Source organism: Tetrahymena thermophila (genome assembly GCF_000189635.1).
Source record: "Tetrahymena thermophila SB210 genomic scaffold scf_8254563, whole genome shotgun sequence".
In the NCBI taxonomy this organism is placed as follows: Eukaryota; Ciliophora; class Oligohymenophorea; order Hymenostomatida; family Tetrahymenidae; genus Tetrahymena; species Tetrahymena thermophila.
In genome coordinates, this window is record NW_002476334.1 from 17,124 (window position 1) to 43,244 (window position 26,121).

A 26,121-nucleotide genomic window follows, 5' to 3' on the forward strand; every position below is an offset into this window, starting at 1 on the left:
CCACCATAAATAAATAAATAAAAAAGCTATAATTAGACAATTTTTTAAAGTTTTGAGAGCAGTAATGATCTAAATTAGGGAAAATTTAGAGAAATATTAAAAATAATGTATATTTTCATCAAAAATCAAATTATACAAATAATATTTTTTTAATTAAAGAAGAAATCATTGTTATTTTGAAAAAAAGATTCAATCAATATAAATTAAAACTATAACCCAAATTCTCAAATATCTAAATGCGAGCATGCTAAAATTGTTAGATTATAAATATACCTTTCACATATTTAGTTATAAATTTTTAGTTTTTGTAATCACCAAAAACTAAATGCACACAATTATTTATCGTTTCTTTGTATGATTTGTCTGATATTAGATAATTTTTACAATTCAAATTTATATATAAAAAATCTATAAATAATTTAATAATCAAAATCAATTAATTTATTCATTATGCTTCCTAATTGATGTTTTCATGTTCTTTTAGTTATATTAAGCTATTTGATTTATTTATTAAATTAAAAAAGACTTATTAGGAGAAGACAACACAATCAATCAATATTAGTGATATAATCATCAATTTTTTATATTCGTCATTTACAAGTTGTAAAGCTTAAATAGGACTGAACATTATTTATAGCATTAAATAAAGCTTCATGAGGAGGAAAGAGGAGATTTAGAACTCTTTATCTGTTTTAATTGAAAGCTACTTTGAATAAAAAAGATAGCAGAATTATTAGGAGTTCAGCCTAACTTTGTTTAAAAATTTGATTAATGATAGCCAGTTTCATAAAGTAGTACCCGAACTGCTTGATAAATTAAAGGAAGGGGGGATGATAAAAAAATGTATGAAATTAGTTTAAAAGGGTGAGGTCAGTTTTGTTTGTGAAGAATGTAGTTATGATATAGAAAGCTCTTTAATTTGTAAAAGTTGTTTTATAGCAGAAGATCACCTAGGACATAAAGTGCATTATTCTACATAATATGAAGGCATATGCGATTGTGGAGATATCAAAGCTCTTAAATTTGTTTGCAGTAATCATAGCACTAAGGGAGAAAATCTTCTTTCTTATTCTTAAAATGATGTAGAGAAAGAAAAAATTATACATATTGTAAATAATTTTAAATTAGTTCTTAAGTAGCTTCTAAATCTACTTATAGAGCGCGCATAGCAATCCCCTTTTTATGAAGAAAATGTTTCCAAAGGTATGCATATATAAAAAGAAAGTCTCTGTAGTCTAGCAGCCAATATAGTTAGGTTTCTTAATGAAAATTGTATTAAAAGCGAGGTTTTAATGAGCTCAGTTGCTGAGATATTGCTATAAGGAATTAAGCAAGCAGAGCCCTCAGTTAAATTATCTCATAATTGTCAAAAACTGACTTAAAAATTAGAGAAAAAAAATCTAACAACATCAAGTAAAAACTGCGATTGCACATATTTAGAATTGCTACTTAGATCTTAATCTAAATTCAAAGATGAAGTCAACGAAGCATTTTTAAAATTGTATCAACAAATTATGAAGTTTGATGAATAATTTGCTAATACCTTAGCCTCTAGCTTTGTCAAACTTTTTAGATTCTTTTTTTATGAGACAAATATGAATAATTTAATAAGCATTGGTAGATAGATAGCTGGAAGCTCAGCATCGTCTACAGCTTCTTCTTCAAGTTCTTCTTCCTCTTCTTAATCTCCTCCCAATTCATCTTCTCCCTCACAAAACCTTAAAACAAACATGCACTTTAGCAAAACACTTTAAATATATTGCTAATTTTTTACAATCAACACTGCATCATAATTCATGAAAAGCAAATATTTTATTTAAATTTATGAGTAATGGTAAGACATAATACGAAACTATTTTTTAGGAGAAAGCAGATTAGCTTTTAATGCTTTTAATCAAGTTAAAAATTTATTTTCATTCATTCTTTCTAAGAAAATACTTGTGCAAATGATAGACTTAAAAGTTCTTTTGGCTCAAACAATTACTTGCATTTTTATTACTCATACTCATAAATCACCTGAATTAAGCGATGAAATTGAGAAGATGAGATTAGTTATTGAATGCGGAATTCTTATGCTCTTTAAAAAAGTTTGGTCAAGAGTTTATGAACTATTTGAAAATGAAAAAAATCAAAGGATATAGCTACTAGAATTTGCTGTTGAAAGAATTTTAACAGAAAACAAGAAATTATTTTTATCAACTCCTTAGCTTATCAATGGAAATGAAAGTTTAGCCAATGAAGATATTTCCAATAAATCTAAAAATAGTCAAAATGGAGAGTGGCCAATACATTTTACAGGCTTCAGAATGCTCAGTATTGTTTTAAATTTGTTAGTCGTAGAGACAAATGTGAGCTTTTTGAAAGATATGCTACTTTCTTAACATTTTGAAGGAAAACATGAAAAACTAGAAAATTATATTGCATAGGTAATTTAATACCCGTTAAAAGCAATGAATTTTGCAAGGACAACTGAGTAAAAAGTTGGAAATTATTACTAAATGATGTCAGACCCTTTAAAGTCTATGAAAATTGAAATTATTAACTCTTTTTACAAGAAAAGTTTTTATGGTTAAATGGATTTAGATATTTCTTTGATTTAAGTCCTTCTTGCTATAATAAAAGAAAAAAATAGTAAAATGCCTCTGATGAATATAGTTTGCACGATATATTCAGAAATAGATATAAAGTAAATATATTTCTCCACCCAAGATGAAAACTACAAGAAAAGGTTAGGTAGTGTATTGGAGTTATTTGCAGTACTTGCAGTAAATAATGCTTGCATTTTAAATACAGTCGCGTGCAGCTAAATACTTCAGAAAAAGAAGGACCACAGAAGACCTTAGTGGCTAGAGCACCATCTTCACTGCGTTCTAATTAATGCTTTCCATCTCTAAAAAGTTCATGATTTAAAAAGTGTTAAGGATGTTCTATACGATAAAATCTTAAATTATGAAATTAAAATAGAGCCTTTCATTTTTGATGTAACTGAATAAATCGCGCCATCATCTAGAACTCTTAGATTAAAACCTGAATTTCAAAGATAATACGAACCTTTTCTATTTCATAAATATACTAGACTCTCAAGCAATATATTCGAAAAAGTTAAAGAGCTAAGTTCTAAATTTGATGATTGTGATCCTATAATTGGAAATATCTCACTATACACAGAGCATAGTTTTTTAAGAACTTTACTGAATAATTTATTTAGCGATGAAGTCCCAAGATATCTAATGCTGTGCTTCAGAATAGATTCTTTCAATGAGTCTTTGAATGATGTGTTAAAATTCTCTATTAAACTAGTAGGATTATATCTCACATTTTGTATCAGGGAAATAATTGAACTCAAAGCCTTTGAAGAAACAAGATAGGTTTTTGATCATCTTTTAAAATATTTTTTGAAGCCAGAGCTTGAGAAAAAGTTATCAGAAATGAAAAAAAATAGAAAACTTTCTGACATAAAATAGACAATGTAAGAATTTCATGATTATTTTTTTATTTATTAAATTACACTTTCACTTTCAACAAAATCAAAATATTTCTTCCTCAAATCCTGTTTGTTATTCAATCTTTTATAATTTAAGTTTTATCATCTCTTAATTAAAATAAATATTAAATCAATTAAATATAAAAATATTACCCAGTGTTTTTAATTTACTTAATTTATTTTTCATATAACCTTGATAGAACTTTAAACCTCCTAAACAAAAATTTTTTTAATTTTAATAAAAAAGTAATTTAAAATTAATAATAACAAATATTAATTTTTCTGCAAAAATATTTTTTCTATGACTATTTTTACTATGTATGAATATAACTCATTTTTTTTATTTAAATTAAGTAAGATATTTTAGAATTGATAAAAAAATGTTTAAAATAATTTAAAATGACATATATTTTTTTCTAAAATTGTTTACTTTTAGTTTGATAAAATTACTGATAATATTTTTTTTTATTAAAAGCGAAAATATTCAGCGCATGATATCACTTCTTAAGGAAGAGATTAATGAAATTACAGGTCAATAATCAAATCAAAAAAGGTTTTAAAATATTAACCAAACAGAAGAGAATATTCAAAAGAAAGATGAGCAAAAAAAGTAGCAAACAAAGGAAGAAAAGATGAAAAAATAATAAGAAATGATAAAACAAGAATTTATGCGTAAATAACAACAATTTTAGTAAAAAAATTAAAATATGATAGAATAGGAAACTAGTAGCCAATAATAAATATCTAATATATAGCAAGAATAAAAAAATACTAATACAATTAAATAATCAAGTTAATAACCTCGTTTAAGCGCTGGGTTAAGTTAAGGTGATTGCGGCGATAGCGTAGTAAGCTGTGAAGATGACGATGAAGAAGATAGTGATGGATTTGCTTTAGAAAAAGATGAAGAATTTGGAGAAGATGAATAGCTGATATAAAAGGAATACATAAATGACTGTGATGCAGTGTGTAGTTATTGCCATTACCCAGTAGAATAAAGTGAATATGGACTTTATTGCTATATTTCTGAAGATAATCTTATATATTATTGTCTTAATTTAAATAGCAATTACAGTTTACATTAGAAAGAAACTTTACTAAATTAGTTCAAAGGGTATAGAATAGAAACTTGTGGACACTATATTCATAGAAAATGTAAAGAAAAGCTATAAAAAACAAATATCAATCAGATTTTACAAAAACGTGTGCTTTTTTCAACTCCTTATGAAAATTTATGCGGACAGTGCAAGGGTCTTAGCAATTTATTTTTACCAATTGTCCTTTCTAAATAAATAAAATTGTTTTCATTTTTTAAATTACAAAAAATTTTAGATAAGTAAAAATTGATAAATAACAAAGTTTCTTAACTTTGGAATCTTAATTAAGAATAATTTGAATAACTTGTAAACAAGTTCCAAACTCATATTAAAAAGGTTAATATTCATATAGATAAATCAAAAAGCCCAGAATAAGTTTAGTAATAGTAGCAATCATCATTACAAGAACAGTAAAAAATAATCGAAATAATATCTGACTAATTTACATAGATACTTCAATTAAAAATTAGTACCAACCAGCTAAAGCTTAATAATAATCATGATAATAAAAATAACTAAAGTAAAGGCAGATAGAGCTTTACTGACGAAGACATTCACGAAGATTATATTCTTTACGTTGGAGAAAGGATTATCACCCATTTATCTGATATCCTCATTTTAGCAGGATGGAATCACTTCTTTAATAAATGCTTTAAGGTAGCTTCCAATTTTTTTGCCAGCTTTAGGGAATTTCTTCATTTGTTTGAATCTAAGCACAAAGAAGAAACTGTGCAGGAAATTAAGTAATAAATCATAAATGATACGAAGGTTTTAGAAGCTCTTGCAAGAGAAGAATAACAAATAAATGAAAATAAATTAATTACAATTTAAGAAATAGAAATAAATTATTTCAAAATAGTTTGGAGATGCGCTATTTTGGAAAGACGTGATCACGCTTTAAGCTTTTTGGCTGCTTATAGATTCATAACTCGTCGTGTATTCGAAATTAAAATTCGAGCATTTTACTATAAATTTATATCAGCGTATAACATGAAGAATTCGAGCTATCTCGATTTAATTAAAATGGATACTTTTGAGTATGAGATACTGACTCATATTCTACCTTTCATGAAAGCTTCTCTTTCAATTCTGTTTGTAGTTTTTCATATCAAAACCAGTGAAATAAAGGAACTAGATGATGAAAAATTCGAGTCTGATGTAGACTAGTACAATACATTCCAAAAAATATTAGCAAAAATAGATTGCTAAGATATTTTTGAATACAAAACAGTTGTTTGTTTGAATATTAATTAAGGATAGAGCATTTAAAATACTGATGCTCTACAGATTTAATCATTAAAAATACAGTAACCATCATTCTAGACCTAGATTAATCCTTTCAAAATGGTTATTCTTCCTAAAGATTTTCTTGAATTTAACCGTGTTTTCAGCCTGATTAAATGTAGCTATTGCAATGACTATCCTAAATTTGGTGATCCTTATCTTTGTCTCATATGTGAAAAAGTCACATGCAGTATTAAGTGCGATACTACTTAAGATTGTAAAACAAACATATAGAGAGAGTATGAAGAGACCTATTATTCGTATGAAAGAGATGATGATGATGACCAAAACGCATATAAAACACTAAAAAAGAAAAGTAGAAAGATGGGAAATCTTAATAAACATGCAAATCACTATCATGGAGGAAAAACTGCATATTTACATTTAAAAAATGGATAAATAATTTTGGTTAACTATCCTAAAAACATCTTTTACGGATGGATATACACAGATGAATATGGTTAAATCCCCAACCCTAAAAATAACAAGTGGGATCAATTCAAAATAAACTATAAAATAGCAAATAAAGTACAAGAAATTTTAATATAATCTAAAATTCCATAAGAAATTTGCTACAATCTTATGTAAGATAGCAATATTTTAATTGACAGAGATTACATTTGATAATATCAAATAGCTCCTGAAAATATTATTTCTTACATGATTACTTAATTAATTAATTCATTAATTTATTTTCTTTGATTACTTAAAATCTGTAACAAAATCAAAAGAAAGTTAATAAATTAACAAAAACATTTTTTAAACAAGAAATAATTCTAATTAATACTAATATAATATATAAAAATAAACAATTTAATATGATTCTAATATATGCTATCTAAATAAATAAAACATATATATATACATGCATTTGTTTTAACATGTTACTCAATTTTAAAAGCAATTTTACATTATTTCATGATTTATCAAACTATCATTATTATTTAATTTATATTTAAATTTCATGTAGAGACTATAAATTAGTTATAGACAATCAATTTTTATTTAGAAGATATGTAGACTATTTGAAAATAAATAAACTATAAATTGCCTCATTTGAGTAGTACTATATAATTAAGTCTGATATAAATAGTAAACTAAAAATAGTTCTCTAGGATGATATATAGGAAGATTCAAATAAACTCTATCACTTAAAAGCAAAAGATTTCAATCAAATAAATGAAATTTAAATGTCTTGTTTTAAAAATTTAGAGTATGTAGATTTATTTTAAAATAATAGAAACAATTACATCTAATAAATATTAATTTAATTTGTAGACTTTGATGAACAAAAGCAGTTGAGTGAATGAATCAATCTATTTTTTTTATTGTTTTCAAAATTCAAATGAAGCTTTTCTGATCAATTTTGATAATAAGTTAAAATTTAACAAAAAGTCTACAAAAGAAAACTAAATTTTAACAATTTTTTAGAAAAAAAATGAATCAAAGAAATACTTCAAAGTTATAAATAGCTCATTCCTTTATAAAATTTTTAAATGGTACAATTTGTACCTACAGTATGTGAATGTTAAATATAGCTTTGAAAAGTTTTGAGATAAAAATGAGAAAGTATTTTTCTAAAATTTTCATATAAAAATATAACACTTACAAAAATTTAAGTCAGATAGATAGATAATATATATTTTTAGTGGAAAAATGTTTTAAGCTATATGTTTTTTTGATTAGATGAGAATGAATTGTTTAGGTATTTGTTAGTTATTGTTTTTTAGATATTGAGAAAAATTATTCTTTCTTTGTTTATGCATTTGAGGAAATATTTTACTACAGTTTTTAAAGCAAACTCAGTATCAGTCGATCTATTAAATATGGATTAAATTTTTTGGAACTTAATCTATATTTATTTACGATTGATATCGCTTTATTCAAACTGACACTAAACTTCCATTAAAATTGTTATTATTTTAGTATATGTTATGATTTTAATTACTTTTACTATGTGAAAACATTTAATAATGTTTCTCATTAGCCAGTTCAGAAGTTATTGGATTCAACCTTGAATAAGTTGTCTTGAACCTAGAATATGCTATAGGATATATTTGTTGTTCTTAGTTAGGATTAGGGAATTTAAATAAGCTCTTAATAAGCAAATCACTTGGAATTAATATGTAAAGAACTCCACAGAAAATGCTAATTATTTAAAGCACAGTTATAGTTCCACTGCTAATAAAATAAAAAACAGTGCAAGATATTGGATAAATTCCAACTACAATTTCGAGTGAATTGGTCATCTCCTGAGAAAGCTTTATGCTAACTTATTGCTTGACAGATCGCTTATAAATAACAATGTATTTCTATGTCCAATACAATAGAATGAATCCAAAAAGGGAAAGAATCAATCCAACAGGAATTATTGGAGAAAAGAATACAGAAATATAAATTGTGTTTATTATCTCTGCGTAACAAATTTCTATTTCATGAACTGGTCTTTCACATAAAATATTTGCTTCTTCTTAATTAAGAGTGCAATCTTTGCCTTTACGTTATTGCCAATACTTAGCAATTTTTTTGACATTACCCCATAAATCTATTAATTCGATAAAGCAATTGAATGGAGTATCTAGTGCTAGATAGAAAATCATGATATAAATAAGTCCACCATTACCATATATATTATGAGAATAGTAAATTGCAATAAAAGAAGTAACTAGAGCATTGCTAATAAATAAGGCAATTGAGAGTTTTTAAGCCATATTTATTTTATACAAAGAAAAGGTATTATAACATTCATTGTTGACTATGAATTCGAAGGCATATCTCACAACTAATGAGTTAAGCAAGATCATAAAAATAGAGACAGTTAAATTAGAAAATTAATCCTTTATCAGCTATATTATTGGATTTAGTATTTCAGTATTCTCCTCCATGTAGTTTTCTTGAGTTTTGTATTTATTAACATCATTTTCATTTTGTTTTTAATGCTCTTAACCATTTAATAAATGTTTGTGTTGGATTATTGTTTTAGATTTATTTTAAAAGTTATTGAATGCAATCAACTTTTACTATTTAAGTTACTTGCCTACAAAAGAGTATTATGAATAGCCTTCGTTTGAAATATTTTTACTAATAAATTGAGATTAATTTGAATATAAATATTTCTCATCTTCAACATATTAATTATGTAGAATATAGTTTTCACTAGATGTTAAATTAAAATTCTACATAATTGCAGTAGCGTTATTGGATGTTTTTTTTTTATCTGTTTATTGTTCTCCAGTATTATAGTTCAAAAAATATATTATTACTGTGTAAAGAAGAAGAGTTGTAACTGTATAAATAAAACTGTGAAGCCTTTTACGAGATTTGTGCTAATCGTCTGTCATAATGTTATCCCATATAATCTCTAAAGGTTCTGGGGCTTTGCATATTTAGAGTTTCTAACCTTCAAAATCTAATTCTTTAAACTCCTCTAGAGAAGAACTCTAAAAAGAACTGCATAAATAAGAAAAAATGCTTCTCTCTTCAAAGGTTTCTTCTGCAATATTCAGCACTTAGTCTCTTTATTTGTCACTCATAAATGATACAAAAGCATATCCATTAAAGTTGTTAGGAACTTTTTCTATTTCATGCATAATTCTTTCTAGTTCCAATAAATCTAAATCAGTATTTTCTTTGATTAAATTAGAATTATTTTAGTTTTGAGAACTTGTAATATTATTCTGCAGCAATGAATTACCCTTCTAAGAAGAGCTAAAAACTGTATTCAATATTTCTTCGAAATCCATGTCGTACCTCTTTGATTTCATTTAAAATCTTTTAACCGCTTGATCTAATTACTTTACATGACTGTGATTCTTTACATAAACATAATTTATATCTGTGACCTAAATTTTTTCAAATTTTTCACTCTCATCTTGAGTCGCAGATACATCCTAATCTTAATTCTAAATGGTTAGATTGGATTTTTAATTAGGTGAGAGATCCTGTAAAAATTACTACAGGACATTCGGCCTAATATTTTTTGGAATATTTTTGATCATAACTGTATAATCTGAAGGAGTTAAATCTAAAACATCACATTCAATATCCTTATAAATTTGATATCTCCTAAAGAATATAAAAGTTATGATTAGTGTTATTACTGTAAAGTAATCTAAAATATCTTAAAAATATATATAATTCATATCAACGTTTTTGTTGATATAAGAATATTTAGATATAATATTATAGTGGCATTTCTATAGCTCATATGGCAATTTTTCACCTGTAATTGTATGCTAATTATTTAAAATGCATTCTTTTCCAAGTTAATTTGTGTACAAGTTAAAACCACCAGAAATGAGTAAAATAATTATCATAATATAGATGCATTATTTTATAAAGTCAAAGTATAAAGGATATCCACTGCCAAGGAAGAGGAGTTTAATAGGATCATCAAATAAATTAAGAGATTGCTTTTCTATTTAGTTATCGCAGCAAGGACAGATTTCATATGTCTCAATATTGTTTGGCAAAGGTTTTTAATCCATTCCTACTCTTGTCGCATCAGCATGCCTTTGCGCTGTATTCCAGTCTGGAGGGACTAATTTTGGATTATATGGCTTTATAATTTAAATATTGCATTTCAGTTCATTCTTCTCTGTTATTTATACATTCTTTTTATATACTCCGTTTATTTTCATCTCTCCTTTCATAGTAATAAGTTTACTGATATATTATTTGAAGTTATCAACCTAATTCGGCTCCAAATCCTAAAATTTATAAGAATTTCCGCTATTATTGTTGTTATTATTTCTCATTTCTTAATTTTATAGGGTTGCCATCAAACTGCCTTCTCTAGCTATTTGTAATTAGCTGAAACCATGCTAATAAAACTAATTGTTCGAAGTTTGATTTCTAGGACTAATTACGCCTTGCGTATTATGTTCTGTTTAATGTGATTTTATTGAGTTATTATCATTAACCAAAATGCTTCCTCTAAAATTCATTCCTAAATGCTATATTCAGTAAGTAGCTAACAGAAATTGATAATTTATTTTAGAATTCAATAAAATATTTTGCTAAATTTAAATGAACTATGCTTATTATTTTGAGGTATATTAACTAAAATAAACTAAATTAAATAATTTTTTTTCAAATTATTATTAATTTGAAATAAAGCAAAACTTAAATAAATGTTAACTTATTTCATCCAATCAAAAATAAACAAATAAACTTACAAATCGATACTATTCAATTAGTAAATGATGGCTTAATTACTACCTTTAAACTTTTAGTTAGAAAGAGATAATACTTTTGAATTTGGCAAATTTCAATTTAATAATAAATTCAATCTTAAACTGAAAAAAAAAAAATAAGTTAGTTACTTTCTCATAAGTATTTGTCACATTTAATAAATATTTACAAAATAAAAAATTTATAAAACTCAAAAGTTAAAATAGTAAATCAGATCAAGATAGTTCAGGATCTCTTTTGACATAAATTTAGGTTTAGTTACAAAAAATTATATTCAAAATAAAATACTTAGAGAGTTTTCATTTAGTTTTTTACATCAAAAATTTCACTAAATTCTTTTGGATGATAAGAAATAAGAATTATATTAGCATATAAGCAATGATTTAGATAATTTTTTATAAAGATAAGTTTATTTTTAAAAATTTTTATTGATTTTAAAATTAGTTTTATGTATTTTCAAAAATCAGTAATTAAAATAAATTTTATTTTTTACAACTTGCCACATAATCAAGCAAACTTAAAATTTTGCTGAACATTTACAACTATTAATTAAATTAAAATTTCATTTTAACCAATAAAAAATTAATTCTTTTTTTTACAAAGAATAAAATAATTAAAAACAAATTTTACTTTTTTAACAAACCAAATCTTACTCTATCTAGATATAACAATATGCCAATTAAAAATTTAGTGGTTTAGATTCCATTAAAAACTAAATTGGAATATATTTTTAAAAATAACATATACTGTAAATGCTCATTAATTAAGGCAATCCCTAAGTATCATTTTTGCCCAAAAAAAAAGTACCAAATTTCAATTTTAATTTTAAAATTATACATAAACATTAGGGACCTTTAAAATAGGCTAATCCTTAAAAATGCTTTTATTCTAGATAACCTAAATATAGGTGTGATGATTCATTTTGAAAATTTAATATAAATAATATGATTTTAAAATATTTATTCAAATTAAGTGACAAAAATTAATACTTTATAAAATATATATGCAATGAAACTTACTTAAATGTTTAACAATAAATTTATTTTAAGGTGTCTATTTTTTGATTTAGATATAATTTTATTTAATAAATTTTTATATAAGTTCATTTTTAAAAGATAAATCATTTTAAATTTTGGTATTCATATATTCCAAACTCGAACTTCCACCATAGATTAATTAAATCTATTAATTCTAAGTTAACATTTACTTATTTTAGGATATGTTTTCCTTATTAAATGTTGAGGAAATTAAATAATTTATATTTCTCAGTCGTTACTAAAATTTCAAGGCAACCATAATCTGGTCTTTTTAAATATTTTGCAATTATAAAAAAAGTTTTGTCATCATAAGTATTTTCAATTATTTTTAAAATGATATATTTATTTGTTTACATGAATTATTTAATTTCCTTTTTAATTTACTCTTGTAACATAGGTAAGAAATTTCCCTTTTCGAATGCAGAGTTTATTATTTTATTTGCTTAATCACTAAGCATTTCAACATCTTAGACATCTTGTTTGATTTAGTTCAAATTAGAGATTGATTCATTAGATACTGAAGGAGCAGTATGACATTTTTCATCTTCTATAGTTTGCACATACTCGAATTTCCACCATAACTTAATTAAATCTATTAATTTTTAGTTAACATTTACTTATTATAGGATATGGTTTCCTTTTTCAATATAGAGGAAATCAACTAATTTGTATTTTTCAGAAGTGACTAATATTCTTAGCTAGCCAAAATCTGGTTTTTTTTAATCATTTATGAGTATAAAAAAAGTTTTATCATCTAAAGTATTTTCAATTATTTCTAAAATGAAATTTTTTTATGCTTGCATGAATTTAATATCCTTTTTAATTTACTCTTGAAACACAGGTAAGAAATTTCCCTTTTCGAATGCAGAGTTTATTATTTTATTAACTTAATCACTAAGTACAAAATCATAGTTAATTGTTATTTATTAGTTCAAATTAGAGTTTGATTAATTAATTTACATATTTGGTTATACGTAAGTAGCTAAATCAAGCTAAGCTTGTTATAAAACATTATTTGCTTATACTGGAGAAGCAAAATCAAGCTAAGTTTGTAAAAAAACATTTTAAGCTTAACCAAATCCTGAATAAAAGTTTTGCATGTCTTGCTCTAACTTCCACCATACCTTAATTAAATCTATTAATTTGTTGTTAGTGTTTACTTAATTTTAAGTTTGAAATTTATTAATAAAGAGGAAATCAACTAATTTGTATTTTTCAGAAGTGACTAATATTCTTAGCTAGCCAAAATTTGGTCTTTTTTAATCATTTACGAGTATATAAAAAGTTTTATCATCTAAAGTATTTTCAATTATTTCTAAAATGATATTTTGTTTTACTTACATGAATTATTTAATATCATTTTTAATTTAATCTTGAAACACAGGTAAGAAATTTCCCTTTTCGAATGCAGAGTTTAATATTTGATTAACATTTTAATAAAAATTAGCGGTTGGTTAATTTAGCTATAAATTTACTACTTTATGAGTAGTAAAATCAAGCTAAGTTTAATACTAAGCATTTTAAGCTTAATCAGATGCTGAAGGTGCAGCAGAAATTTATTTTTTATCTTCATTTTTATGCATTTCAAACTCAAATATCCACCACGACTTAAATAAATTAATTAGATTTGGTCTTGGATTTGTTAAGTTTAAATTATGATTTTCTTCATTAATATAGAGGAAATCAACTGCCTTGAGCTATTCCGAACTAACTAAAATTGTTAGGCTTCCAAATTATGGCCTTTATTGATCATTTACAAATAAATAAAAAGTTTTATCATCTTAAAAGTTTTAGTGTATTTCTAAAATGATATTTTTATTATTTTACTTAAAAGATTTTATATCATTCGTAATCTATTCTTGATAGTTAACTTTAAAGTTACCCTTTTCGAATGCAGAACTTATAATCTTATGTTACGAGCTATCAATTTCTACTTCTTTGTAAGACTATTACAAGGCATTAAATTAAACTTGCTAGAAAGATGGTTCTTGGATTGTTTGATAGGCAAACATTAATTATTAAACTTAATTTGATATCTTATTTATATCACCTTAATTGTTAATAAGATCAGCTATTTCTTATTACTTTATTTAAAACAACATTTTTGTTTGATTTAAATTGCAATATAAGTTTTAAAAAAACTTTTATTCCTCATCAGAATGCGATTTAGATTTAGCAAAGATTTTGTTGAAAAGCTCATCTAATTCACTAGAAATGAATGTATAAAATAGATAATTAATATGATCTTTAGTTTCACTGAGCAGCTATTGCTTAAGGTTACTTTCATATAGAGCAACATCTTATTAATTCTTGTTTTTGTAGTATTAGTTATAAAAATAGTTTTCATAATTTTTAATGCATATATACAATAAGTCATTATTCCAGCTCTTATTGTTTTTCTCGTTAAACTCCTTCGTGATTTTATCTAAAATTTAATGAGAATCTTTGAGCATTTTATTGATAAACTTTATATTTTTTATCTACTTTTTGGCTCTATTAATAAATTACAATAAAATAAATTTAATTGATATATTATACTTTTTTTTATAGTGCACTCCTTTATAATAATAAAATTAGAAATATATGCAATGAGCACATTCAATGATAAAATAATAATCATTTAAGAAATTTAAAAAGAGAATTTCTTACAATCTTCTTTTAAAAATGTACTTTTGAATACTGCTTGCTTTGTCTGTTGCTATTTTTACTTTCCCTTAATTAATTTCTAAATAAATTAAAATTTTTTATTAGAATATTCAATATCTAAACTAATCTGATTGCCTATATAATGCTTGCTTTACTAATAAATTATTATTTTAATTTCTAAAGAAAAATAATATAATCTCATAACATTTTAAAAATTAAAAAATTGAATGAGAAAATTAATTCGGCATAATACACTTAGAAATCTAAATTAGATGATATATAATTAGTATTAATTAATTTATTATCTTTTCATTTTTAATTACCATTGAATTTCGATAACTCCAAAAAAAAATATTAAAGTTATTCGTTCCTTTTTCTCCCTTAAAATTCTTTAAGCATTAAATTCTGGACTTGTAAAAAATGGGCGGGATTTAAATATTTATAGTATGATTAATTTTTTTAAAGAACATATACCATAATATCATTTTGTTTTTAAAAGTTCCACATACTTATCAGTTTTTTTCTGACAAATAAGGAAAAGATTGATTGATTAATTAATTATTTAATTGAATTGCATTTTATAGAGAGCACAAAAATATATATATTTATCTCATTTAATTTATTTTGCTTTTTTTGATAAGAATACATTTAAATGGATTAAAAAGCTTCAAATATTTAAAAAGTTATAGGTCCTTATGTTATAGAAATGAATAATTAAATAGGCTCTGGCCAGCATGGGTCTGTTTACATGGCTCATAGAAAAGATTTTGGAGTAAAAAAATTAGCTTGCAAGATATAGCAATCAAATAGGAACTAAATAAAAGAAGAAATATCTATAATTAAAGAAGTGAATGGCATTTATATTGCAGAAGTTTTAGATGTGTATAAAACTTCTTCATATATCTATATATTTATGAGGCATTATTAAAAAGGAGATTTAGATCATTATTTGTAGGAGAATAGATTAAAATTATCTGAGAAGGATATTCTGACTATATTTTATAAGATTATTTATGGCTATTTCCAAAATATCTATAATCGTTAAATTATTCATAGAGATATAAAAGCAAGTAATATTCTTATGGATGAATTAGATCCCTACATAACAGACTTTGGGTTGAGCATCAAATTTTAGGACTTATAAAAAGAGGTAAATCCATATTTCAAAGGTATTTAATTATTATTTATTTCTTTTAAGGAAAATTGAAATTATTCTAATTATAAAGGTACACTTTTCTATTCATCACCATAAATATAAGGGTTAGAAGGAAGTATTTATAGTTATAAAACTGATATTTATAGTCTTGGTATTTTACTTTACTATATGCTATATAGTCAATATCCTGAAAACTCAAAATAATTGAGGGATTATGAAAAATTCATGTAAAAACTGAAGAATGAAGGAAATTTACATGCAATAAAATTCCCCAAAACAAAAGAAAATTCTACTATTAGCTTAGAAACTAAAAATTTAATTTTATAAATGATAACATATAAGGAAGAAGATAGGATAGAAATAACAGAGCTGCTTAACCATAAAGTATTTCTTGATATAAAAGAAAACTTAAACTAATTTAGTCATATTACATTACAACAATAATCAAATTTAAAGCAGCTAAATACAACAATTAATAGCAGCATTTAAGTAATTTTAACTTTTCTTATTCTATTCAATTAAATTAAATTTATAAATAAATAAAAATTAAAAGGGAAGCAAATTTGGTAAATCAAGCATGTAGTTTGAGAAAACTGTACTCTACTATTTATTTATTAAAGAATTAACATAGGAAATATTAAACCACTTAATTTATGTAGGGCACTTGCATGAGTTAATAACATAGGTACTAGGCATTTAAGAGTACGATTTAGATATTTTTACACTTTTAACTGTATAATTTTTGGATGCTTCCATTTTTTGTGGGTAAAGGCTCCTTGAAAATAGTAATAAATAATTGGCAAATGTTCCTTTTCATTAGGACTTTTACTAAAGTAAATAAAAAATTGAATTAGAAAAGTAGCTGGAGGAAAACTATAAATCCTCTTCAACTCTTTTAAATGATCTTAAATAGGAATTTACTAAATACCTTCCGAGCCAATAAGAACCAGATAAAATTAATAAATCATTTTAAAAAATTAATTAATAACAAATGAACAATTAAAATATATATTTAGAGTAACTTCTGAATTATTCAAAAAATAACACAGGATTCCTGTTTGATGAATTAAAAAAAGTTTTTGTAGAAAAGATAATTACTAGCTCTCTAATAAAATTAATTGAAGAAAATGATTTTTCTAATTAAGAAGATCTTTGGATTTTTTTAAATTTTTTCGTATGTCTCTTTGATGGTACAATCAATATTTCTAAATATGAAAGGATTTCAATAGGTAAATATTTTAAAGAGAAAAACTGCTCTGTTAATGAATAATTTAGGGAAAATGTGATATAAAATCTTTCTATTATTAAATGCTTAAGTCAAAAATCAAATATTAATATTCCTTATTCTAGTTGAGTATCTTTCTTAAACTAATAACAAAATTGTCTATGAAATTTTCTGGAAATTTTCTTTAAAGAAATCAATTTATTTAATTAAAAAAATTAATTAACAATTTTCTAATTTAAATTTAAATATTAAAATTTAACAAAGTAATTAAAAAATTTTGTATTAAATATATATATGAATGAGTGTTTAAAATACTCTTGGGAGTAATAAATTTTATGAGATTTATTTTTAATAGTTTAGATTATTATCATTAACAAGAAGAGTTTTATTATGGAAACATCAAAAATTTATTTCTTTCATTAAAATAGCAAAAATAAAAGTAAATAAACTATTTTGAATAGCACAAAAAATTTTAATAAAAAATAACGTTCTTTATTTTTAGAAATTTATTAGTTAATTTCATTAAAAATATTTTAGATTAAAGAATTTTATTATGGAAATGTTAAAAAATGATTCCTACCATTAAGATAGTGAGAATAAAAATTAATAAATTATTTTTAAAATCTCCAAAAATGTAAAATTTTTAATGAATGATTATTTATTTATTTAAAAAATATATCAATTTACATAGAAATTTATTTTTGATAATTAATTTTATTAGAATATTTTAAATAGTTTAGATTATTCTAATAAAGAAGAACTTTTTTATAAAAGCATAAAAATTTTTATTTTTACTATTAAGATAGTAATTAAGATAGTGAAAATAAAGATCAATAAGTTGTTTTAAAGATTTCTAAAAATATAAGATTATCATTAAATAATTTATTTTCTATTTTTATTTGCATGTTTCTTAATCTTAAAAATATACATACTTCTTAGAAAGATTATGATACGAAATTAAAATCCACTTATTAAAAAAATTTTAGTAAATATTGAATATTTTATTAAAAAACTGTTTGACAGAAAAAAAAAATATCTTACTAAAAATAAATAAATATACTAACAAACAAAGAGATAAACAAATAATCTTAGGTTATAATTTATTATTAGTTTTCTTACAAACACTTTTTTTGAAAATAATATATCACCAATATAAAGTATATGAATTAAATACTAATAATAACTAGTATGTCATAAGACTTGCTTATTTCTTTCTTTTAAACAGGCAAATAAGCCTAACTACAAAATACAAATTCACACATTGGTAGACATTTTCATGCTTTTAAAAATAGATAGTTAATAAGAGAAATTATCTTTGTTATTTGGAAAGATATATTTTAATAGTACCATCAATTTAAATAAAATTCTAATAGATCAATTTAATTATTGAATATAATATATTATTTAATATCTAATACATATCAAATTTAAAAATAAGTATTATCTATATTAAAATAAGTAAATTATCATCAGAAAGAACTTAAAGAATAGAACTTGTTAGTATAAAACAGTAGAATAGAAAAGTAGAAAAATTTAGAATACTGTTAACATGTAGTAGGTAGTTTTTATATTTTTCATTTATTGCGATTTTTGAGGTGTTTTTGTTTTTTTAGAATTAACAATTTCCTAGATATGGAACATCCACATTTGGAGATATTAAAAAAGTTGGTGAATTTATTATAGATATGAAACATCTTTTAGGTAAAGGTACTTTTGGAGAAGTTTATATATGTTGGAGAGAGAAGGAACCTTCAATAAAATTTGCATGCAAAATTATACCTATTTCAAATTTAGAGTAAGATAAGCTAAAGCAATCATTAGAGGAAGGGAGATTACTAATGCTTGCTTAGGGGAAGAATATTGTCCCTATGATTACTTTTATCAAGAGTCCTAACAACTTTTATTACATAACATAATTTTGCAACCAAGGAAATTTGCAAGAATTCATAAACAAAAACTAAAAAATAATTAATGAAGGGTTTCTTCTGAATATCTTTAAAATGATTTGTGTAGGATATTATGAATAAATATTTAGTAAAAATTTAATTCACAGAGACATTAAGCCTGAAAACATATTAATTCATGATGGCATACCTTTGATAGCGGATTTTGGCTTTGCAAAACATTTAGATGACAATGAAGTTTAAATTGAACAGACTTACAAATGTAATTTTACATAATTTATAATTAAGGAGGGTTTGCTTTTATTGATGAATTTCATTTCTCTTTATTTATTTATTGGCTTTAGCTAATAAAAACTTAGTTAATATCTTTTTTTCTAATTAAAAAGGTACTCCTATGTATGCATCTCCACAAATTTATATATTAGAAGAAAAATGCACATATAGCTATAAAGCTGATATATACAGTTTTGGAGTTATGCTTTACTAAATGATCTACGGTTATGTACCTGGAAAGCCTTAATCCAGAATAGATGTATAAAAATTTATGAAGAAAATCAAAGAATAAGGAACTAAAATTATAGATTTCCCTTCTGACCATAAGTTTTAAGTTTCTTTTGAAACGAAATAAGCGATCAAGAGTATGATGGAATATAAAGAAGAAAACAGAATTTCGATTGAAGAGTTGCTAAATCATAAGATGTTTAATTTAATAGAAATGGAAGATAATAATTAATATTATGAAAATGATGAAATCAGTTAAAGTTTATAAAAAAGCTACATCGGTTTGAAAAGAAGAGGTATACAAGTCACTAAAATTTAATCCGTTAAAACTTCGAATGTAACACTTTAATTCGACTTAATTTTTGTAATATTCAAAAATATTTTTATTTGAATAGCCCATTCAAAGTTAAGACACTACAGAGTAATCTATTGAAGCAGTGGATAAGTATTATTTGTTTATCAGAAATGTAGCAGTTTTCTCAAAAATAACACTTAGCAATCTATATCATATTTACGAAGAATTTAAAAGTGCAGGAATCTTAGAAATTAATTTAGATTATATTTTAATGGCTTTATAGTTCCATTATCAGCTAGCTATATTGTATTGCATTGAAACAATAGACGGAGGAGCTAATTAAAAAATACCTTACAATTCTAATTATAAGCTAAGCAGCCAGTATTAATATACTAAAAGTATTATTGAATAAGAATATAAGGAAGCTGAATAATAAACTAAATTTTTAAAAAACAAAATAATGTAAAAAATAAATAATTATAATGTCATTTATCAAAATAATGAGCTCAAATCTTAGGTCTAGGAGCTAAGCAACTTTCTTCAAGAAAACCAAACTTTAAGCAATGTAATTATTGCATATAAGAGGCACATGAAAAAACATTTTATTAGTTCTTTTGAACTTATTTTGAAAAACCCTCAAAATAATCTTAGGTAAAACAAAACAGTTTTATAGATTATGTTGTCACTATGTATAATCCACTCTTAAGTGATGGCTATAAATAAATTCGACACAATGTAGTTCAATGAATTTTACTAGCAATTTGCTTTACCAAATGAACATTTAATATAATTAATTGAAATTTCTTTGAAAAACTTTAATTGAAATATTTGAGAGTGTTTTGAGTTTAAGTTTTATTTATTTATTTAGTTATTTATATTATGTTTATATAAATAATTTTTATATTTTATAGATTTATATCAATTGCTTTAAGATATTTCTGTGTATTACTTTATTTGGATTTATATTTTAAATTTTAACATTTATCTGAGTAATTTACATTTTATTTGTTTCTTTAAACAGTTTAAAAAAGATACTAAGTAATTTATTTATTCTTTTGTTTTATTAAGTAAATGCATTTTATTTCAAATCCGAAAAAATACGATTGAAAATATTGAAAGATTATTAGCTAATATTCTATAAGAAATTTAAGTTTTTTTTTTTGGTTTTTATTTGTTTTTTGAGATTTAATGAATCAAAGTAGGTAGAACTTATTTCCAGTGCCTAGTGGATTTCATGATATTCTTAGAGAACTCACTTTAAGTATACTTAAAGATTAACCAGAAGATATTCTCTTTTATGGTATGACATATTTTGAATCAAAGATAAAAGTAACTTATTCCATCCTTTAATATAATAATTCATTCAGCGTACATTTGATAAAACATTTACATAAAAAAGGGAAATAATTTTACATATGAAGGACCTAAGCGATTACAAATTAGTAAAAATTAACAAGAATTAGATATGTATAATAGCCTGTTTGAAACTTACTAGTTTAAAAAGGATTAAACATCATAAAATTTAACTATAGTACGAGATAATTCAGTGAAATCGAATACTTAAAATAGGAGTGCTCAAATCGATGTTCAAAAATAGCATAGTTAATTAGAAAATATATTTGTTAAGCATTAAAAATCAAATGATCTTCCTTCCGAGGATATCCAAAACATTAGGATACTTGAAAATATTAGTTCAAAGCAAAGTTAAAAATCTGATCAATTTAAATTTAGTTAATAATCTAGCATACCACCTAAATCTATTAAAAATGAATAATAGAATACTGAGGTATAAATGGTTTAATCAATAAATTTACAAATTCAGGATTTGAATTGCATATAGTAAAAAGATAAGGAAATGCTAGGAAATGCAATTAAAGAAAAAAATGTTGAAACGAATTATATTTAAAAATAAGAAAAAAACCTTAGTAAATAGAAAACAAGCGATGACGATAACAGCACCCTAGAAAAAAAAAAGAAAAATGAATCTTAACTCAGTCATATTAAAAACTAAGTTTCACTCCAAACTCACAACTAAACATACTTTACAAACAATTAAAATGACTTAACTCTTAACAACAGAAACACAGACTTGACAATACTATAGACTTTTCAGTAAAACCATATTTCAGAAGAATAAATGTTGCAAAATATTATATTACAAGATAAGTTACTTTTCTAAGATTTAAATGAAGACTTTAAGTAAATTGATATTGCAGAGAATGAAGTAAAGAACGAAGAAATTATTTATGGTTTTAACTTTATGGAAGGGGATGATATGGAAAAATCAAATTTAACCATAATACAATCAAATTATAATGTTTAGTCTCATCTAAAAGAATAACTCTTGAATTTATTAGCACCACCATAAGAGAAGCCTAAGGAGAAGAAGAATTTACAAGATTTAGTTTTCAGCAATCAAGATTAAATGAAAATTTCAATGGTAGAATCTATGAATATGGGAGCTTATTAAAAGAGTTTTATTTATGTAAATATAATGAGTGCTAGAAATTTGCCTCTCTGTATGAATGCTACATGTGAAGTTTATTTAGAAGGGATGACTGATTAAAAAATAGTTTCTCAACCTGTTTATAATAACAACGAGCCTGATTGGTATTATCTCAGAAAAAAATTAATACTTTTAGTTCCAAAGAGCATAGAAAAACTGCAAGAAGATATCAACTAAAAGCCTCTATTTTTATGTGCTAATATTTTTGAACTGCGCTACTCTAAAAGTTAACAGTAAAGAATCGATCTAGCCACGTTTAGAGTTCCTCTTTCACCTATTTTCGAAAAAGAGGGATAATGGTCTATTAATAATTATTTTGATTGTTAAGAAGAGTTTTAGCAAGCTAAGTTATACATTTAGGTGAAATATTCTTTGATATAGATACAAAATAGCAGTCTTTTATAGCAATAAGTAGAGAGTGTAGAAGCAACACTTAACCCTGAATTTGATAAAAAGTTAACCAAATCGAGTCAAAAGGACATAATGGCATCAGTAGATTTAAATAAAGAAAATGAAAAACACTAAGGCATAATATAAAAATTAATTTTAAGCATAAGCAACTAACTATTCAAGATATAAGGAACCTTTAGAATAGTAATTATAAAAGCTCGTAAATTGTAGCACTCATAAGATAGTAGCTTAAAAGTTTAATCCCCTCTAATTGAATACTGCATTGTTGGTGATGAAGGAAATATAACAGAAATTTTTGATCCTAATTCAAAAGTTGCTGAAGAGCCTATTTGGTTCCATGATTAAGACCATAAAGTAGATGTAAATTTAGGACATAAACTTATACTTTAGTTAAAATTATATGACTTACAAGAATGTGATAAATCTAAAAAAATATATATGGGTGAAATAAATTTAGATCTAGGCATTTTAATAGATTAGCCAGGAAAGTGGTTAATAAATAATTATTATGATCTTCATTTCAAAAATAATTTAGATTCCTTAGCGGGATAAGTATACATATAATCCAAATTTATTCCTGGTGGATTAGAGGAGTTCCATTAAGAGTAGTTTGGTCCTCTTTCCTAGTTAGATTGATCATATTTAAGATAAAAAAATAATCTTATATCAGAAATATAATAACCAAAATACCAACCAAAAATTTTTTAATTTTTTCCTAAATTACTAATTAAAGTACTTTTTGTATTTACTTAGGATAAAGTTGTCCATATCATGTGTTATAATTATTTATTTGTCTATCTATATCTATCTACATAACACTCACTATCTATCAACCAAACAATAATGATAAAGGGTGTATAATTAATTAATTCTATTTTTCTAAAATATATTTTTTATTTGACAAGTTAAAACAAACAAAATATAAATTAAGAATTTCATTTTTAATCTTTTTGAAAATTGAATCAAAATAACATAGGAATTAAAGCAATCTTTGAAAATAATAAATAATTTATTAATGATGAAGAACAAATGTCCGTCCCTTAAAAAATTTTTATAAAAAGTAAAAAAAATGAAAGTATAATTTTGAAATTGTAAAGATTGTATTATATACATTTATCTTTCCATTTACATTCAAAGAACCTAATAATCATTTATAAATAAATATAGACAGACATAAATCCTATTTAAACAAATTTTTTTATTATTTAATATAATTTTTCTTCATTCTTTATGGTCATATTTTTTTATTGGAGAGTCTTCATTAAAAATATTAGGGACTTACTAGTTTTTCTTTATAGTTTATCTAGTCATTTCGAGTGCTTCCTAAACACGTCTATCAAGGTCAGTATTAAATTGAATTTATGAACGCTTTAAATTTGAATACTCGTTATGATGACTTTATCTAACTTTATATGTTTCAGTCAATATATCTGTGTTTTCATTAAATTTTACTGATTTCTTATAATTTTCTATTCCTCCCTCTTAATAGTTTCCAAAGGTATCTTATTTATATAAAACTTGTTAAGGCTACTAAACTTAATTAGTGACCAAAGTATTATTTGACATCACTCGAGGGAGTTAGTTTATTTATTATTAACCTTATATTTTTGGTTAATTTTAAAATACTGTCTAGATAGGTAATCCTTAACTATTAGATTACATTAGTGGCCTTTGCACTATAACTTAAGATTGTACTACATTCTATGTAGGAGGATGCATTATTACCTGGCTTTGAGGCATTAACGAATGCTAAAGGCCAGGTACAACAACAGTACTTTGCAAGTGAGGATTAACTTATGGTATTACGGTTTATTGAATTTAAGAAGGATACTATTATACCAAAGGTCCTGTTACGTTGACTGTTGATTATAGACCTGCTGGATAAAGAGCAGAAGTTTAAACCAATTGACTGTTGATTGGAGGGCTTTGTATCACTAAGGGATTAGTATTTATTAAATTAGTTGGTGGACTAAGCACTTGAGGTGTAATATTTGATTGCTAGAGTGGAGCATGAGTTATTAACTAGCCAGGACGATTGTTATTTTCGTTTTTAACATATTACCTTAACTAAATGAAATCAGGACGATAAGCGTCTTCAAATTATAACATTAAGTTAATTACAGCTATAAATTCTTAGCTATAAAAACTAGCAGCGAATTCAATGAGCTACTTCAAAACATCTACTTTCACAAGCATCTTATCCCAATCATACACTTATGAAACATCTCTGAGTGTAGCACTCTACAAAATGGTTAAGCCTAATGTAAATACTTCTTGCTTAAAAACATTATATTTTGCTTCAGTTAAACCTAGCATCAAAAAGGAAAGTTATTCAGGACTCAAATAACCATTTTCAGCTCTAATTAGAGTTTTATAAAACCCATTTTTCAAAGGATTTATTAAACCGTGGTCTCCTATTTTTACAAAGCCTTCTTAAGTAAGCTTAACACTTTAAGGTCTTAAATCTCCATGAAACAATTAATTTTCTTGCAAAAAGCTACATACTTAAACCAATGAATCAAGGATATACCATAACTCGTCTTCATTAAAATATTCCTATAAACATTTTAAAAAATAAATAAAATAAATTCCAATAAAGCCATTTCTAATAAAAATGTACTTCGTGTAAAATCTAAATTGAAAAAAATAAAATCAAATAAAATAAATTTAGATAATAATCATACCTAACAATCACTTCTTCTTTAAACTTCTAAGCCTAGATCATGGTAGTAATATTCAAAAAAGAGTCTACTTCTAAGTGATGTTGTACAAAAATCTTTTTAATTAACGAAATCATATCCCAAAAACTACAATAAATTCTTGTGCTATAACTCAAGACGCGCTTATGACTCAGCATAAAGTTATGCATATTCCACTTTCTAATCAAGATGGTTTGCTTTTTCCATAATAAAGATATTTCCATTTCCCTAAAAAGTATTTCTTCTCTTATGTATTCTCACCTACCCAAAACATTTGTCATCTATTTCTTCTACGAATATGGTTTAGTATTCGAAATCCTTTAGATTTTAGTCGATAAACTATCTACTCTAAACTGTTTAGCCTAATTAATTTCCCATTTTTACTGCTTATTCCTTTACCTATTTATTAACCTAGCTGATAATAAATATTTTTCTATTGATTTTTAATTAAATGACTGATAAAAATATTTAAGTTTTGATTAAAAGATTTAACTTTCTTGCTTGAAAGTTATAAATCTAAAAGCTTTATTAGTATTTTTCAAACAATTAATACAATTCATTCTTTCAAATAAATAAATAGATAGATAGAGAGAGATATATATCACTTAATTTAAATTTTTATTTATAATTCAATAAATTTTATTTTCTGCCAAATTAGTGTATTTATCTTCTTTCTATCTGTA

At 24.1% G+C, this 26,121-nt stretch overlaps 8 protein-coding genes across 8 annotated transcripts; 5 read left to right on the forward strand and 3 right to left on the reverse strand. All coding sequences in view use genetic code 6, as the record gives it.

The window, feature by feature from the left end:
* The first annotated feature begins 452 nt into the window (after positions 1-452).
* Positions 453-6,776, forward strand: TTHERM_00599790 (N-recognin zinc finger protein). Its single transcript, XM_001032454.2, has 2 exons — positions 453-3,469; positions 3,960-6,776. The coding sequence occupies exons 1-2, from the start codon at positions 465-467 to the stop codon at positions 6,487-6,489; spliced, it is 5,535 nt and encodes a 1,844-aa protein (XP_001032454.2). The 5' UTR covers positions 453-464; the 3' UTR covers positions 6,490-6,776.
* A 972-nt stretch (positions 6,777-7,748) lies between these two features.
* TTHERM_00599800 (transmembrane protein, putative) lies at positions 7,749-10,811 on the reverse strand (the record flags this gene model as incomplete). Its single annotated transcript, XM_001032455.2, has 1 exon — positions 7,749-10,811. The coding sequence occupies one exon, from the start codon at positions 10,809-10,811 to the stop codon at positions 7,749-7,751; it is 3,063 nt and encodes a 1,020-aa protein (XP_001032455.2).
* A 1,482-nt stretch (positions 10,812-12,293) lies between these two features.
* On the forward strand, positions 12,294-12,629 carry TTHERM_000599801 (transmembrane protein, putative; the record flags this gene model as incomplete). The annotated part of the gene is made up of 1 exon (XM_012798753.1): positions 12,294-12,629. The coding sequence occupies one exon, from the start codon at positions 12,294-12,296 to the stop codon at positions 12,627-12,629; it is 336 nt and encodes a 111-aa protein (XP_012654207.1).
* Positions 12,630-13,026: 397 nt separating this feature from the next.
* On the reverse strand, positions 13,027-14,943 carry TTHERM_000599803 (hypothetical protein; the record flags this gene model as incomplete). Its single annotated transcript, XM_012798754.1, has 2 exons — positions 13,027-14,588; positions 14,745-14,943. 2 exons carry the CDS (start codon positions 14,941-14,943, stop codon positions 13,027-13,029), a joined length of 1,761 nt encoding a protein of 586 aa, XP_012654208.1.
* A 450-nt stretch (positions 14,944-15,393) lies between these two features.
* Positions 15,394-17,251, forward strand: TTHERM_00599810 (Serine/Threonine kinase domain protein; the record flags this gene model as incomplete). The annotated part of the gene is made up of 3 exons (XM_001032456.2): positions 15,394-15,910; positions 15,968-16,386; positions 16,451-17,251. The coding sequence occupies 3 exons, from the start codon at positions 15,394-15,396 to the stop codon at positions 17,249-17,251; spliced, it is 1,737 nt and encodes a 578-aa protein (XP_001032456.2).
* A 1,282-nt stretch (positions 17,252-18,533) lies between these two features.
* Positions 18,534-20,655, forward strand: TTHERM_000599819 (Serine/Threonine kinase domain protein). The gene is made up of 4 exons (XM_012798755.1): positions 18,534-18,680; positions 18,736-19,288; positions 19,413-19,864; positions 19,923-20,655. The coding sequence occupies exons 1-4, from the start codon at positions 18,672-18,674 to the stop codon at positions 20,643-20,645; spliced, it is 1,737 nt and encodes a 578-aa protein (XP_012654209.1). The 5' UTR covers positions 18,534-18,671; the 3' UTR covers positions 20,646-20,655.
* A 355-nt stretch (positions 20,656-21,010) lies between these two features.
* TTHERM_00599820 (kinase domain protein) lies at positions 21,011-23,375 on the forward strand (the record flags this gene model as incomplete). Its single annotated transcript, XM_001032457.2, has 2 exons — positions 21,011-21,151; positions 21,222-23,375. The coding sequence occupies 2 exons, from the start codon at positions 21,011-21,013 to the stop codon at positions 23,373-23,375; spliced, it is 2,295 nt and encodes a 764-aa protein (XP_001032457.2).
* Positions 23,376-23,960: 585 nt separating this feature from the next.
* Positions 23,961-25,921, reverse strand: TTHERM_000599829 (kinase domain protein; the record flags this gene model as incomplete). Its single annotated transcript, XM_012798756.1, has 2 exons — positions 25,424-25,921; positions 23,961-25,295 (listed from the first exon to the last, which is right to left on the reverse strand). Exons 1-2 carry the CDS (start codon positions 25,814-25,816, stop codon positions 23,961-23,963), a joined length of 1,728 nt encoding a protein of 575 aa, XP_012654210.1. The 5' UTR covers positions 25,817-25,921.
* Positions 25,922-26,121: the final 200 nt, after the last annotated feature.